This window comes from Haemaphysalis longicornis, unplaced genomic scaffold (assembly GCF_048455015.1).
Source record: "Haemaphysalis longicornis isolate Haplotype H1 unplaced genomic scaffold, Haemaphysalis longicornis Haplotype H1 scaffold_6, whole genome shotgun sequence".
NCBI classification, from domain to species: domain Eukaryota; kingdom Metazoa; phylum Arthropoda; class Arachnida; order Ixodida; family Ixodidae; genus Haemaphysalis; species Haemaphysalis longicornis.
Genome location: NW_027526407.1, coordinates 51,162,868 through 51,177,744, shown reverse-complemented (window position 1 = coordinate 51,177,744; position 14,877 = coordinate 51,162,868). Strand labels below are relative to the sequence as shown.

Sequence of the window (14,877 nt, the reverse complement as noted above, 5' to 3'; positions counted from 1 at the left end):
ATTTGCCACTTCCCCCGCTCACTTACCCAGCTTGGGCAGGAGTAGAGAGACCAGCTTCTCGGGTACAGGAATGACCGTGGCGTCCTCAGTGGCTTCGATGGCGGTCGCTCCCACTACCTCTTGCATGGGCTGCACATCAACATCGCCGGCCCATCAACTTCACTGGGAAATTCATTTACCCAGAGCATGGCCAGCAACTTTGCTGCTGCAGGAAAGGAATGTTTGAGAGCACTCATCACTTCTCTTTCCACCCCCTACTCTCACTGGAAATTTTTGGAAGCTGCGACATATTGTTGCAAACCATGTTTTCTGCTTCGTTGACTTGTGTGCTTCGTTACCAGCGCCTGGTCAAGCTCAGCTATCTTATCTCCTTCTTTTCTATGCCACACGAGCAATTGACAGACAAATGGTGTTGCCTTAATTTGCGGTTGCTTTTCTAGACTGTTATTAAATGTTCTCAATCTAAATCGGTGTTTCCAGAAATAATAGCGTTCTGGATAAATGTGTGCCGGGCAAATACATCGAATCACTTCGTTGACGGCCCCTTCAACGTTTGTGTTTTCTTTAAGTTTACTGTGGAGAGTAGGTTTGCTCCAATAAATGCTCGTTTCGGCAAGGACCTCGTTTCCTTTTTCACTGCGTGAACCCACCGCGGTGGCTCAGTGGCTAAAGCGTTGCGCTGCTGAGCACGAGGACGCGGGTTCGATTCCCGGCCGCGGCGGCCGCTTTTCTGATGGAGGCGAAAAGCAGAAACGCCCACGTGTGCGAGATTTCGGCGCACGTTAAAGATACCCAGGTGGTCAAAATTAATCCGGAGCCCTCCACTACGGCGCGCCTCATCGCTTGCGTTGCGTCGGCGCATTAAACCCAACCAATCAAATCAAATCAAATCAAATCAATCTTCACTGCGTGACACCTCGGGCAGTGAGGTGCAACACAGATGCAAATAGAATTGTCGAGACTGGCGCAGTAAAAAGGGAGTGATACAACTTTCTCCTCACGTCTTCGGATATCACAACACGACTCGGTGTCCAATAATTTGCCAGGCTGGAAATATTTTGTATACACCACTGTATTGACTAAACGAGCCTAAAGACTGTACTTTAAAGTAAGAATAACAGCTTTACTATGGAGTCAAAGCACAGTTATAAGTGGGCTGGACTGTGATTCTACTAAGAAGGGCCTCTAAGTTCTGCACAAGCATTTATTGGTTAGCCTAAACCATGCATAAGGAAAGTGTTGGTTTGAGTAGTATAGCAGCATATTATTAGAGAGGTATGCTAAAAAATAAGAAACCTAGTGTGTCAAATGGATTAATGAAGCATATGACAGATGAAAAGATATGCGATGCCTGGCGAGCTCACGCACAATTGTTTTTGGACCATTATTTTTTTTTGTGGCTGACAATTCCTGTGTCACACAGGTCAGATAAAAACAGTGGCCATCTCTCAGGTACCCCCCCTTCTCCCCTCACACCTCTCACTAATGAATTTTCAGTCAATACAATTTGTAAAAAAAGTTGTGTAAAACTCCTGGGTCAGAACTGTTGGATGCACGTAAGCATTCTCCCTGGGGGGCCATTTTCGCACATACGTCTGCATATGTTTCACGTAATGGTTAGGGCGTAAGGCTTTTACTAAAGGGCCTTTTATTAATAGGGCTCTTTTACTGTTATTATAAGGGTCCCTTATTAAGGGCCTAGTTTTATTAAAATGCTAGGTGGCTTTCCATGTAGCCTACACATACATATAAGGTGCATTGTGTCATGCATTACGGGCAGACTTCTGGAAGGAGTCGCCTGAGAACCCCTTTGCATTAAAAAAAAAATTGGTTTCATTCTTCAACCTCCTAGTGTCCAAACTGGGCCGAAGCGGATCGTATTAGATTCACAACTGCCCAATTCTGAGTAGCTCTAAGGGTGGATGGTGGGACAGGCCCAGCCCTTACCTGCACAGTGGTGGTTCCACACTCCTGGCCCTCTTCATCCACAGCCAGCGACACTATCGGCCCTAACACCTGCGCCACGGCGTCCTCAAGACTTTGCGCCAGCACCGTCGACGCAACTGCCGGCGTCGCATCATCGTCAGGCATGGCTGCGTCCTCTTGGGAGCCACCGTCCGTGGGGGTGTCATCCACGGGGGTGTTGCCCACTGGGGTGTCGTCCACAGGGGCGCCATCCATGGGTGCTTCGCATACAGGGGTGTCATCCATGGGGGTGTCGCCCAAGGGGGGTTCTCCGACTACCTCGGGGGTCGGAGGTGGTGGTGGAGTGAGGGGCCTTTTGCGGGGTCGGCCTGGCCGCCGTTTGGCCGGTAATGGTGTTGGCGGCGGTGTCGGCTGGGGTGTCGGTGGCTGTGGCAGCAGTTCCGCCTGCTCCGTGTTGGGCGTCTGCATTGCCACTAGGACCGAAGGCGCTGCACCATCCTCCATTGAAAGACCTGCTTCTCCCAGGGCTTGTTGCTGTGGGCAAGGAGCGAGGAATGGAGTGCGGCATTGACTTTAAAGGGGCCATGAAGCAAAACGTAACTTTGTTCAGTTTCAAGAAACCATCCTTTGGTAACTCACTCAGCTTCATTCTAGCCCAGCAAGACGTTTCTTTAATTAAAAAAAAAAAAAGAAATATTGGGAGACTTTCAAATTTCACGCCACAATGACGTAATGTGGGCAGGAGCGACCTAATAAGGTCCAGCACAAGAAACGTAGATATCAGTGTGTTAAATGCATCTAGCATTCAAGTGATATGATGAAACAAAACTAGAGGTCCTGCTACAACCGCCTAGCCATGTCCCTTGCCGGTGGCTTTGGTCAGCAGCCGCTAATCGCACAAACAAGATTCTGTAACATCATAGAGAAATTTCCGGAAAGAAGCTGTGGAGTTGGCACTGATTCACATGCTTATTTTCCTTAACTCTTTCGTTACCGCACCTATTCGAAATTGTTCAATTTGAACGATACTTTGGGAACCCCTTTTCATAGTGTTTCAGGCGTTGTTTGGACAAGTACAGCTATGCGGAGTTAGCTCAGAAAATGCCCTTTCAAAATCAGTTTTGTTTTCATTTTTGCAACGGAAACGTGATTTTTGACACGCGTTTGCATCCCCCAGGGTGTGGAAAAGGGGCGCGGTCATCGCGCATTACTGCTACCAATGAAGGATGCATGCCACTCGTAATTACTCTGCATCAACATTTGGTTTTTGTCATCAGGGCACAAATGGTGAATCAGAAAATGATTTTCAATCATCAGTTTTGCACTCTGACAGTAGTAATCCCTGAAATCGGCTGAAAATGTCAAGCAGTGCCTGTTTGCAAAGCTACTTTATAATTTTAGACAGTTTTATCGCCTCTGTGCACGTTGTTCTAAGTTGTGTCGTAGTTCTACTTACCACAGGACCATTTGCGAACTGTTTATGACAGTTTCGGTTTCATTTCTGCATCGCGAAATTCATATTTAGCGCTACAACGCAGTTACCCAACTTCAAGCCTACCTGCCATGGCGCCTTGGTCATCCGCAACTAAATCCTCAAAAAAAGCATGCCGCTCCTGATTTCCCCCAACCGTAACCCCATTTCTGCGACAAGAACTTCCGATGCAAGTCAGAAGATAACACCCAGTCACCAGATATCAGTTCTGACGAGGAGAGCGCTTCAAACCGGCCCTACACACTGCCAGCTGTTCGCCTGCCAGTTTCGTTTCCATACGAGTCTAGTGTGTCTAGTGTTGCTGCTTAGTTGAACTGTCTATTCGGACGGAGTCTCCAATAAGTTTTGTACTGTTTCATTTCAAAAATGTTAGGTGGCGCTGCAATGCTGGAGGCGCGTGGTGCTGATCTTTTTTATCGCGCAACAGCTACTTGGCCAAAGTTTGCAGGGCACGATTCTAGCGCATCGCACCTCATTCTTGCAAGCAAGGCTACAACAGTGAGTCAGAAGATGATAATAAGGTTTTGAGAGATAACTGACCGTGAACGTCAGCAAGCATCAACCACGGGGTTTTGTTTTGTTCTCAACTCCATCCATGTTTTTCCGCATCGCGTGCCTGTCCCAAATACTGTGCTGACCGTAAATGCAAAGTCAGCCATTGACAAAATGTTTTTACATCACGTGGGGACAAAGTGGCGTCTCTGATATCTGGCGTCTCCCTGGATGAAACTGCAATATTTCATCCAGGGAACTACCTAAAATCGCACATTTTGGAATGCAGGTTGGGCTTCACTTCATGGCGCGGGCATCACGCTTGCTAACATTTTTTTTATATCTGACGAACTGTTCCGCGCAAGTCGACATTTTTTCTAGGATGTGTTTTTGAAATGTTTTCTGCTATCGGTGGTTTGCTACACACAACTCCTTTTTTTGTCATTTCCTTTGACAACCTGACAAAAATTTTGATTTTGGTATTTTTTTTGCAACTATTATGCATGAAAACATTTTAAAAACCGGTGCTATTCGCAAGGGAGATTAAATATTCTGCATTTTGTGTTCCAGTAATTAGTGCCTAACCAATTTTTTAGCAGAAAAAAAAAATGTTTTCTTGTACCCCCAAAAATCGGTCAATTTCCCTGCGGTAACGAGAGTTAATATCTCCATTATTTGTGTCAAGTTTGCGATAAAATTGGTATCGTTGTTGTCGGAACAAAGCAGCATTTTTATTGAAAATAAACTTGTATTTTGTTTTCACGGCCTCTTTAAGTCCCGTATCCCCATCTTTACGTGTGCACCAATGATCCGGTCACTGGGGGGAGGGGGAGATAGAAAAAGAAAAGTGTGTACTTGGTCCAGTTGGAACTTTACACAAATTACAAGCAGCGCAAAAACAAAAGATGCAAGATGGTAGACAAACAGACGTGAAGTGTGGGGTGCACTTTAAACAAGAGAGGGACAGCCCAAGACGAAAGAAAGATGAAAGATAGAAGGCAGACATGCCGTTCTGTCTGTCTATGTTTTTGTGTTCTGGTGTTCTGTCTTTGCACTGTTTCTCATTTGTTTCCGTGCACAAATTTGTTTTGATGATGCTGATCTGTAGAAGGAAATGGCACATTTTGGCGACATTTGTAGCCGATCAGAGTTTATTACATTCACTGTGTAGTTCCTCATATTGCGTAGAAATATTTTGCATACATTTTCAATGCAGCATCCCTCATGTTTGATTGATAAACCAATGGAGGGACGAAATAAGGAAAATAACAAAAAATAGACTTGGACAGCACAGGACAGGGGTGGTTTGAAGCTGATCGGAGAGGCCCTTGTCCTGATGTGCACATATTAGAGAGCTTCGCTAGCCCGCTACCGGCGATACTGGAGCGGGGCCCCGCTCCGCCAACCAGGGCCTCTTAGTGGAATGTCGCGGCAGCTTACGCTATCGTACGGAATAACAACATGGCTGCCCCCGCGATGCGAGTGCGCTACGGCGAACTTTGTTACTTCAATTGAAACACGACCGACGAAGCCGCGCAAGCGCTTCCGAATAGGCAATGGTGCCACACACCTCAAAGATATTTAAAATGGAAGCGAAAAACGTCGACCGAAGCGCGTGGCTGCTTCTATGCAGCGCCGAGAAAGACAGCCTTGGCTTGGCTATTGCAAAGTTTATCGGCTTGTTTAATGATATTTAGAAAAATTATACCATATCAGCAACTACATTATACAAAAAAAGGTTCAGTGAGGCCCAGACACACGGTATTTTGCTTTGTTTGGGCAACCAAATACAAATTCCTATGTTTCCTTTAGGATGAAGTTTCGGTTTACACGCGCGTGCGCGAAACGACCAGTCACGCGAATCATTCCCCGTCGAGGGAGATACGGTTATCGCTTAGCTAAAAGCCTTTTGGCTGCTGACGCTCCGGTTGTGCTGAGCGGCACGTCGGGAGCATAGCAGAGAGCCAAAAACGGTCAGCTAAAACTCTCTATTGTAAAATTCCAAGTGAACACCCACATTTGAAGGATGGCCCACCTCCCCCTTTTGTTCAGCTCACTTCAAAACTGTGTTCCAATACATCACACTCTTCCAGAAGATAATGAGAACTTTAAGTTGATAACACTCCGATGCAACCGAGGCTGGGGCGATATCAGAGTGCGGGGGTTCACGCGATCTGATGCCCGGCAATATCAGTCAGACTGATCTCTCTACCCTGCGTGTACCTATTTCAGGAATGAGTCTTTTAATAATGGTTTTACTGGCACTAACTAGGTACGTAAACTAAGCCTGGCCTTTTGAAGATGTGTTGCTGATGTTTATGCGTTTTTTTTTTGCGACATTGATTGAAAGATCACCCACACTGCTTTTTATACCCGTGCCACACGTGTACGAAAAATGACATCAAGTGTTTAAGGCCTTAAGATACCGAATGACAATATTTGGGCGGGCCATGCTACACGCGAAAACGCGAAGGCATTAAATGTGTTAGGCATGATGGTGATAATGACGAAACAGCAATATGCACTCAAATTTTAAAAGTCTTTAACGTAGAGGAAAACATTGTACAAGGGCTAAAAATGTTTGTTGTGAAAGGAAACGTTATGAGAAATAGTGATTTTTAAAAAATGGTGTGAGCCGTTTCTAAAAGTGGTTTCAGCAGCTGCCATCGCGAGCCAGCGGCAGCCAAATCCGAAAATTTCAAAACGACGAGTAACACGATGTTCTGCCTTTTGTCGCTGTTTTGGTGAACTTTGTCTTCAGAACTTCACCACCAAGAGTGCAGAAAAAATTGCCTTATTTCGAAGTTCAGCTACGTTTCCGCGTCAACACTCTGGTACTGAGAGTTTCGTTGGTTTCATTTGATGCCCGTCGTGTTCGAGAGCGGGCAGATTTAAGGCGTTCGTGAAGGCGAATGAGTTGTGCGGAACTCCTTAAACCAAAAATGACTAATATTAGAGCGAATGGTATTAGATTTTTCCATGTGGCAGCAAGTTAATGGCATTAAAACTTAAGACATTAAGCACTTCATGTCATTTTTCGTGTACGTGTGGAACGGGTATTACTCCCATTACGTATGGTACAAAGGTGGGCGTCCGCTCGGAATTTAACTGGGAGTAGGCTGTTGATGATGATGATGAGTGAGAGAGTGAGCTTTCCTTCGAAAGAGCACTCACCGCCGCGGCCGCATTGAGGCTGTTGGCGATGTTCTGCGCCACCAGGTGCAAGTCCATGCCAGTGGGGATGCTGGCGGCCGGGATCTGCATCATCAGCGTCTGTCCGTCGGCCATCTGCACCAAGAACGCCTGCATCGGGTTGCTCGACTTGGTGGCCGACCCGTCCCGCTTGCGGGGGCGGCCCCGCCGCCTGCCGGGGTTCCCTGGAACAAAATCAAAGCCCCTTTCTTAATTAAGACAATGATAGTTAAAACGCAAAGCTGTTTTGACTGTGTTGGAATGGCGCAATCGGACAGACGTCAGCTTCATAATGCGAGAGAGAACCAGGTCTGATTCAGACCACGGGAAGGCACTTGATTGTGCCTTCGCTTATCATGATCGCTGCTTTGTGAAACACGTTGTGTAACGTTGGACTTTTTGCAGTGCATTTTGCTTGCCCATCGGCACCATCAGAGAGGCACAGAAAGCTGCATTTTAAAAACCGGGGAACGCATGTTGACGCAGTCGTCCCTAATCAACACCTTTAAGCGCAAAAAAAAAAAAAAAAAAGAAAGAAGAGGACGTGAAGAGCGAGGATGGGCGCTAACTTTCAACTGGATTTTATTTTCAAGACAAAACATATACAGGTTGTAGCAACCACACTAACAAAAGCTTAAACAATGTTTCTGCACAGTGTGCAAGCCCACACGCATTTCTCATCCACTTATGCTATGCATGCCCTCCCAAGAAGGCCAGCTCTTTCGTGGTCAGAGGTGCAGTGGGACAGCCTTCATAATCGGAGCATTCCGTTGCCCGGAACATAAAGCAGTTTACGGAGAACTCTGTCTAGAAGACAACTGCTTCAGTCCCAAACAGTGGTTTTGAAGGGTTTGTGGAGGCATTTTTCAGACATGGCAGCTGAAGACAAGCTAAAAGTCAATCACAGACCATTGTAAAGCAGAACCTTATACAACCTTGTTTACTTTGAAAGGACTAGCTTTTGGTATCCCACCAAGCTCCATCCACAAACGATGTCTTTTTTAACCGAAGAAAAAAAGCACAACAAATGTTGACAAAAAAGAAAGGCCTCGTCATATCCCTTGAAGGTGGCTTTGGTCAGTGAGACGCCACAAAGACTTGGCAAGAAAGTTGCGGGGGAGTCACCCCTGTTTCATCTGTGTTCATTACATCTGCATTATTTTTTTTGAAGTCTGCGACAAAATTGGCATCATTGTTATAAGGAGAAGGCAGTTTTTTTAAATGAACCGAACCTGTATTTTGTCTTCTTGACATACATTCGCGCTCAGCTGGCTTTGTGACTTAAGCTTACGTTTCCAGAAGGGGTCCTCCTCGTGGAAGTTTTTGGGCGGCCGGCCACGCCGCCGGGGCTCTTCTGGCTGCGGCTCCGGCTCTGGCTCACTTTCGCTGCCTTCGCTCAGGTGGTAGTCTGCACAAGCATACACGGTAATCAGGATTGGCGACACGTGTTCCGCCACGCATCAATGGCTGCGAACCACACAATATGGCTGTTAACACATTATAGGCAGAAAACAGTGACATTTTAGATTTAAGTTTCTAGATTCTACTCCAGTATTCTTAATATCCCAGTATTTCAAGCATTCCACTATTCCACAAATATACATCTCTCCAATATCTGAAACTTGCAAATGAAGAACAGAAAGTTGGCTTTGCTGCATAACAGGAGCACTTTTTAGGCTTCACTGTATGACATGCGAAGTTGGATTATATTTTCTGCACAACGCCTTGGCTTCGCTGAGACAATACACCTTGTGCAAAACAAATTACTAAACCTAGCTCTGGTGTGTGTAGGCGAAGGTGGGATGCTAAAGGAATAAAATTTATACACCAAAAAGAGGAAAAGAAGAAATCGGCCTAAGACACAAATTTTTAGCCGGTTTCTTTCCCATAAGGTGAAGACAATTTTCTTGTCAGTCTGCCTGAGTGAGTATCCAAGAGTAACCGCGGTTATCCTGATGACTACCCTCGCAACAAAGAATGCCCGGTCATACCAGCCTCTGGGCCTAGCAAAGACCTCTTTTCAAACCCCGAAAGGACTGAAACTGGTTTCTTTGTAACAATGGCTGCTAAGTTTCATGTTCTAACACTTCAGCATCTCATCATAATTTTTTATTCACAACTTTTGCATAATTTTTCTCGTTGGATACTAACACTGTACAAATGATCTATTCTTTTGTGGCTATGTTTAGAAGCTCCGCGCATTAAAGCCACGATACTCAATTTCGAGAACACTCCATCCACTGCAGTCAAATTTTATTGTTGGTATTTCACTCGCAGCCAGAAATTTGATATTTGCACACCTTAAAAGCTTCCCATCTGCTTTCCTGCCACAACAATGCAAACAACCATGTGCCCACAGCAAATGTGATCACATACGTAAAGCTCACATTCAGATTTCCAAACAGTGCTGCTAATTTTAGAGTGCAGCTCTTTAAGCACCCGCTTCTGTGGTTTTGTGCCATCCCTTGCCGTCGGCCTCGTTGTAACCAGGATAACGAAGATGGCAACGAAAATAGAGCGAGCAGAAAAGTGGCGGAGGAGAGGATGGAGAAAGTGTGAGGGGGAGGGCGGTAGGCCAAGGGCGCCTTGCAACACGTGCTCCGCGGCAGCAACGCGCTACGAGGCAACGCCAGGGTAGCACACGCCGTTGTGCGTTCACTGATGACGCGATCACTTCCCGAGGCGGAGGAAGTGCTGCCCTCGCAGATCTCTCGGTGTCACTGAAGCAGCAGCTATGCGCCGTCGCCGAGAAGACTCTGCAGTTCGCGCTGCGCTCAAATTCCTCATTAGAGAGTATCGTAACCGTCAACAAATTTCTTTTCCCAACATAATCACGCCAAGGCCAAGGCTTTACAAGGAACTTTGGCCTCAGGACAGCAAACAGGGACCCACAATACAACTCAATAAAAGTTAGCGCAGATTTACAGACAAAACACAGACTGAACGGACAGGACTGGGGCCAATTCTGTTTGTCTCTGAGTTTTGTCTGTTGTGCACTAATCCTTATTGCGAACACTATGATCCAACTATCCAAGTAGCAAGTTTTATCGAGCCACAACACAATGTCTCCGCATAACAAAGTGGAGTGTTGTACTCTCACCCTGCATGGTTCTAACCACCTTCCGTCGCCGGCAACTCCTGCGCACGAGGGCCCCATCTGCAGTGACGTGAAACGCGTCAACGGTCTCAGTTAGCAAAGTCTCGGGGTGGCCACACTCTTTCACAGTTCAGCCACACGCTCACAACAGACTAGTGCCGCATGGGTGGGCACTGCGGCCCACCTTCCGTCACCACGTCCACCATGCCCGTGTCACCATCGTCCTCCGGCTCCTCCTCCTCACCCCCAGGCAAGCCCTGCTCTCCTCCGGTTGAGGCAGGTGGGGGCTCACTCTCCTCTTCGGGAGGGGGCCTCACTTTCCTGCACGAGTGAGGGGAAAGAGCGGCCGATTAGGCTCTTGCTGCCCCGCGCTGATATATGAATGTTTATAGCTTTTTAAAGGCTCCCCACGTGTGACACATGGGGAGCCTTTAAAATTCAGGGAAAAAGTTCAGCAGTATGAAGACAATCGAGCAGTGCGAGCTCTAGAGACCCTTTTGGAAGCCGTGCAAGGAGGAAATGGGAATGCGAAATTTGTCATGGAAGAGATTGGCAACTTTTATAGGTGTGGCCGTATCGGCAGGGATGCGGGGAAAAAGACCGCTGAAGCTGCCATGTCGAGGCACGCTAAAAAAGTCTGTCGGATCTTCACGGCTCAAAGTGGGAAGACAAAGCTTGCGCTCACAAAAAGAGCCATACTGCAGCCGCATTACTGGCGAAATGTCAATAGAGCAAAAATTAATTTATGAACGTCAAGTTGACAGAATTTTCACAATCGTTGATATTGGCTGTGAACTTCGAACCAGTGGTGCTACTGAAATATCCAACAAACTCCTTTGCTTTGCCCTGCAGGGGCTTTCCACGGCTTACATTATCCCTGTAGGGTATTCTTTAGGGGCAAAGCCCCTTAAGGACTGGGGCTGTTGGCGTCTCCTGTTGTCGTCATAATTGTCGTCTCCTGTCACAGTACTAAAACACCTAGAAACTCGTTTACGCCTCGCGCTAAAACATAACACGTATAAAAAAAATACCAGGACACTCGCGTACGCCTCGTGCTAGAGAGCTTCGTGCTTCAAAGACAAGAGTCTTTTGCAGCAAAGCTGTATACCTGTACCCCGCAACAGTTTCATCTCCGTTGGCAAAAACGCCAAGGCACCAAGACTACACTTATACACTGCATGATTCGCCTCTCCCCAGGTTTCACGTTAGTGGAGACGGCCCTGGATATTTTTAAAAGGGACCTGAAACATCCCCGGCTCCGTATCCTGACGCTCAGTGCACTGAAAGCTGTTGAAGAGGCGGGGTTCCTCATTACCCATATCGTCGCAGACAGCCACCAGACAAACACAGCCATGTTTAGGGGCAAGTTCAATGATAACACCCTACAGCATGTTGTGCCCCACCCAGGATGGGAAAATTACCCATTATTACTCTAATTTATTCAAACCACCAAGAACCTTAGAACGAATGTGGTTCCGTTCAGCTGCCCCTTTTATTCTGCCACTGCTGCTTTCATTTGCCGCCGAGAGCGAGCGCCACAGGCGACGCGGCTGCACCAAGGGGGGGGAGGATCAAATGGCCGTGGTCTATGAATCAATTCAGCTGCCAGCCAAGAGTTGAAAGAAAATCAACAGCTTATAACTAGAAAAAAGTCTTATGCCCGTGCTACACGGCTGTTTCAAAGGCCTTCTGAAGGCCGTTGAACCAATTGTCTATCGAGTGCCACATTGTAAATACATGGGGCGCAGTTGTGGATGAGAGTCCAATTGTCAATTGCAAGTTACCGTGTAGCAGAGGCATTAGTCTAGCTAGAGACGATTATTTCCAGCTTGCAGGTTTTTTTTTCTTCCAGCTGGAGTGACATATGCTAGCTGGAAGTAACAGCTGCCAGCTGGAAAATAATCTCGATCCGGCTAGAAATGAGCTAGAAACTGAATTTCTAGCTAGAACTTCTAACACAGTCCTAGCTCGAAATTCTAATGCAGGTCTAATTGTTCTAACCACAGTTTTAAACGTTTTAATGCAGTTCTAGCTAGAAATTCTGCCTATTTCTAGCTAGAGAAAATTTATGGTTCAACGTTTCGGCTAGAAAAAAATATTTTTTGCACCTGGTAATGCTCGGACAAGCATGAGGTGGCAGAGTAACCTAACTACCGCTAATTCAAACTAGTTATAATTTTTTTAAAGACAGTAGCCTTTCTTGGGCTATTTTAGTCCGTCTGTAACTCGATAGTTGAAAGAATGCTTCAACAAGAAGTATAAATAAAAGGCAGGACCTCTCCAAACTACCGAAAGAAACCGTCAGGCATATTTGCGGCAAAATGTTGGCACATAAGTGAAAGGACCGGCATTCTTTTAGTTAAGAATACACGTGGGATGGGTTTTCATGAGAACACATAAAAAAAGGCAAAAAATGGCGTCAAAAAGGGGTGAGAGGAAAGCAAACAAGATAATAAAACATGGCATCTCAGGCTGTTTTAAGAACAACAGAAACAGATGTTCCCAGCAGATGGCACGTAAGCAATTAGATGAACTTGAAGGAGTTAATAAAGCAAATCTCCACTGCATTCAGCATGGAAGGGGCTAGACGTGAGGGGTAGGAAGGGGACAGAAGAATGGGTGTTGCAGAGCGGGGGCGTGCAACTTATCTTCTCATTTATGCAATTGTGCTTCGTCTCAAATATGCCTAACGTTTCCTTTGCGCCGAATAAGTTGAACCTGTATGGGCCATGTCAGTAATTTTAGGAGTTCACAATTGTCTTGTCTAATGCATGCTTTTTGTTCATGTATCGCTTGAGCTGTCTACTGGTATATTAGTTGCATCGAGCGACAGACACAGACAGACCAAAATATTCGCACTTACGTGGCTCAAGATAGATTATCAGCTTTAAAAAGAAGGTACATATTCACCTAGGCCGGCCGCGCTTCCGCTTGGGTTGTTCCTGGATAGGGTAGGCAAGAACTTGGCCTGTGCCGGGGTCTTGCTGCAGCACGCACTTTTTCCCGTTCACCACAATCAGCGCGTTTTGGCACAGCTCAATTGGACTGCTGACATCGATGACCACTGTTTGCGGCGGCTGCGGCTCGGGCTGCGGCTCTGGCTGTGTCTCGGGCTCTGGCTGTGGCTGCTCTTCCTCCTCCTCCTGGGTGCTCTCCTCTGGGAACAAAAGCGGTTGGAGGAATAAACGACAGGTCACGTCGATGGCACAAGCACAGGCAACACGGTCCGAGAGTTCCGGAGAAAATAATTACACTTTTTCAGATGTCGAGCATGGAAATGACCACTTCATCAAAGTGAAAGCTTTTTCAGAGGGACCGATGCCACCCTGTCCAAGAACTAATGCATTTCCCCATAGACCAGTCGGTCGAGTGAAAAGCTCTTATAAGATCTCTGGACGTCAACATGTGTGTAAAATTGGACTTCTATTAACTGTGTCAAAACATTTACTTGAAAACGGAGAAAAAGGAACGCTTCTAGATAAGACATTACCCGTATCGATTGTAAAGAAGGAGTACGACAGTATACCTTTACAGTCGAGTCCACTTATAACGATACCGTTTATAACAATATATTGGATATACGATGAACAAATATGGCACAGTCCACTTTTGTATGCTTTCTATGGTAAATTAAACTGCTATTACAATGCTCCAGTGCCGCGATATCGGATATAACGACTGAATCCGGTTCCAGCGTGCGCATCCCTTCCCTGCCTCAGAAAATGAGTCGACTGCGCCGTTCATGAGGAAGCAAGAAGAGAGAAGGTTTCCTTCCATACCCCCCTTCCGGCGCTGTTGCTTTGGAATTGTCCCCGCGCCCACTCGCGATATCGCGGCACTCTCGCATGTTGGCTTGTTGTGTCACGTGCACACTGCTTTGACTTTGACTGGGTGCCTCTTCAACAGCCTCCATTTTTCCGGTGAAGGGACATCAGGGCCGATGCTTTAAAAACGTCTGAGTGCCTCACTGACGAGGCAATTGTTATGCCGATGTGTGCTGCAGACAGCGGCGACAGTGACAACTCTGACGACACGGTTGTGCAGCCTACTCGGGTAGTGCCTTCACAGGAGGCCCGACACATGATAAAGATCCTCAGGGACTTCATTTCCGCCAACGACCTTTTGCCCAGCTGGGTGAAGCACCTACAGGGGCTCTTGAAAAAAGATGTGCGCCAGCTTCGCGTGCGGCAAACAAAGCTGACCGACTATGGCTTCTTTTCCGCAAATAAGTCGTAATAATACCTTGCTTCCATGTGAATAAAATGTTTTATGCTTTGTTTCACCTTTTTTTTCGCAACCTGCTTATAACAATTATCAGTTATAATGACAGAATTTCCTTGGCACTTGGATACTATTTGGATATTTTTATCAGTGGACCAGACTGTATCTCATAAACCATGTATCGGTATTCATTTAGATTGTTCATAGATTCGTTTATTCAATGCATGAAAAATTGCCCTGTCAGTTCGTTCTTCGTTGTGATTTTGGCCCTTCTCTCAACTTTCTTTAAAAAAGCATAGTAAAGTTTTTCCCTGAGAAAGTTTGTAGACAATACAACACTGCAATGACCTTGTGGCATCTGGGAAATCCGCTCAAGTGCTCTCTGACATCTCTTAGCATGTTAATTTCTTTCCAGATTTAGGAGAGGGCCCCTGAGCCTTTCTGCTTTGATATCGCT

At 46.4% G+C, this 14,877-nt stretch overlaps 1 protein-coding gene across 1 annotated transcript in view; it reads right to left on the bottom strand.

Moving 5' to 3' along the window:
- The window catches only part of LOC144142640 (uncharacterized), a 37,756-nt gene that overhangs the window by 13,716 nt on the left and 9,163 nt on the right, over positions 1–14,877 (bottom strand). The window contains exons 4-10 of the mRNA XM_077674293.1: positions 13,110–13,356; positions 10,384–10,520; positions 10,203–10,259; positions 8,394–8,510; positions 7,085–7,287; positions 1,948–2,460; positions 27–129 (exon numbers count right to left, since the gene is read on the bottom strand). Of these exons, the coding sequence (XP_077530419.1) occupies positions 27–129; positions 1,948–2,460; positions 7,085–7,287; positions 8,394–8,510; positions 10,203–10,259; positions 10,384–10,520; positions 13,110–13,356 (1,377 nt within the window). The remainder of the gene's footprint in view (positions 1–26; positions 130–1,947; positions 2,461–7,084; positions 7,288–8,393; positions 8,511–10,202; positions 10,260–10,383; positions 10,521–13,109; positions 13,357–14,877) is intronic.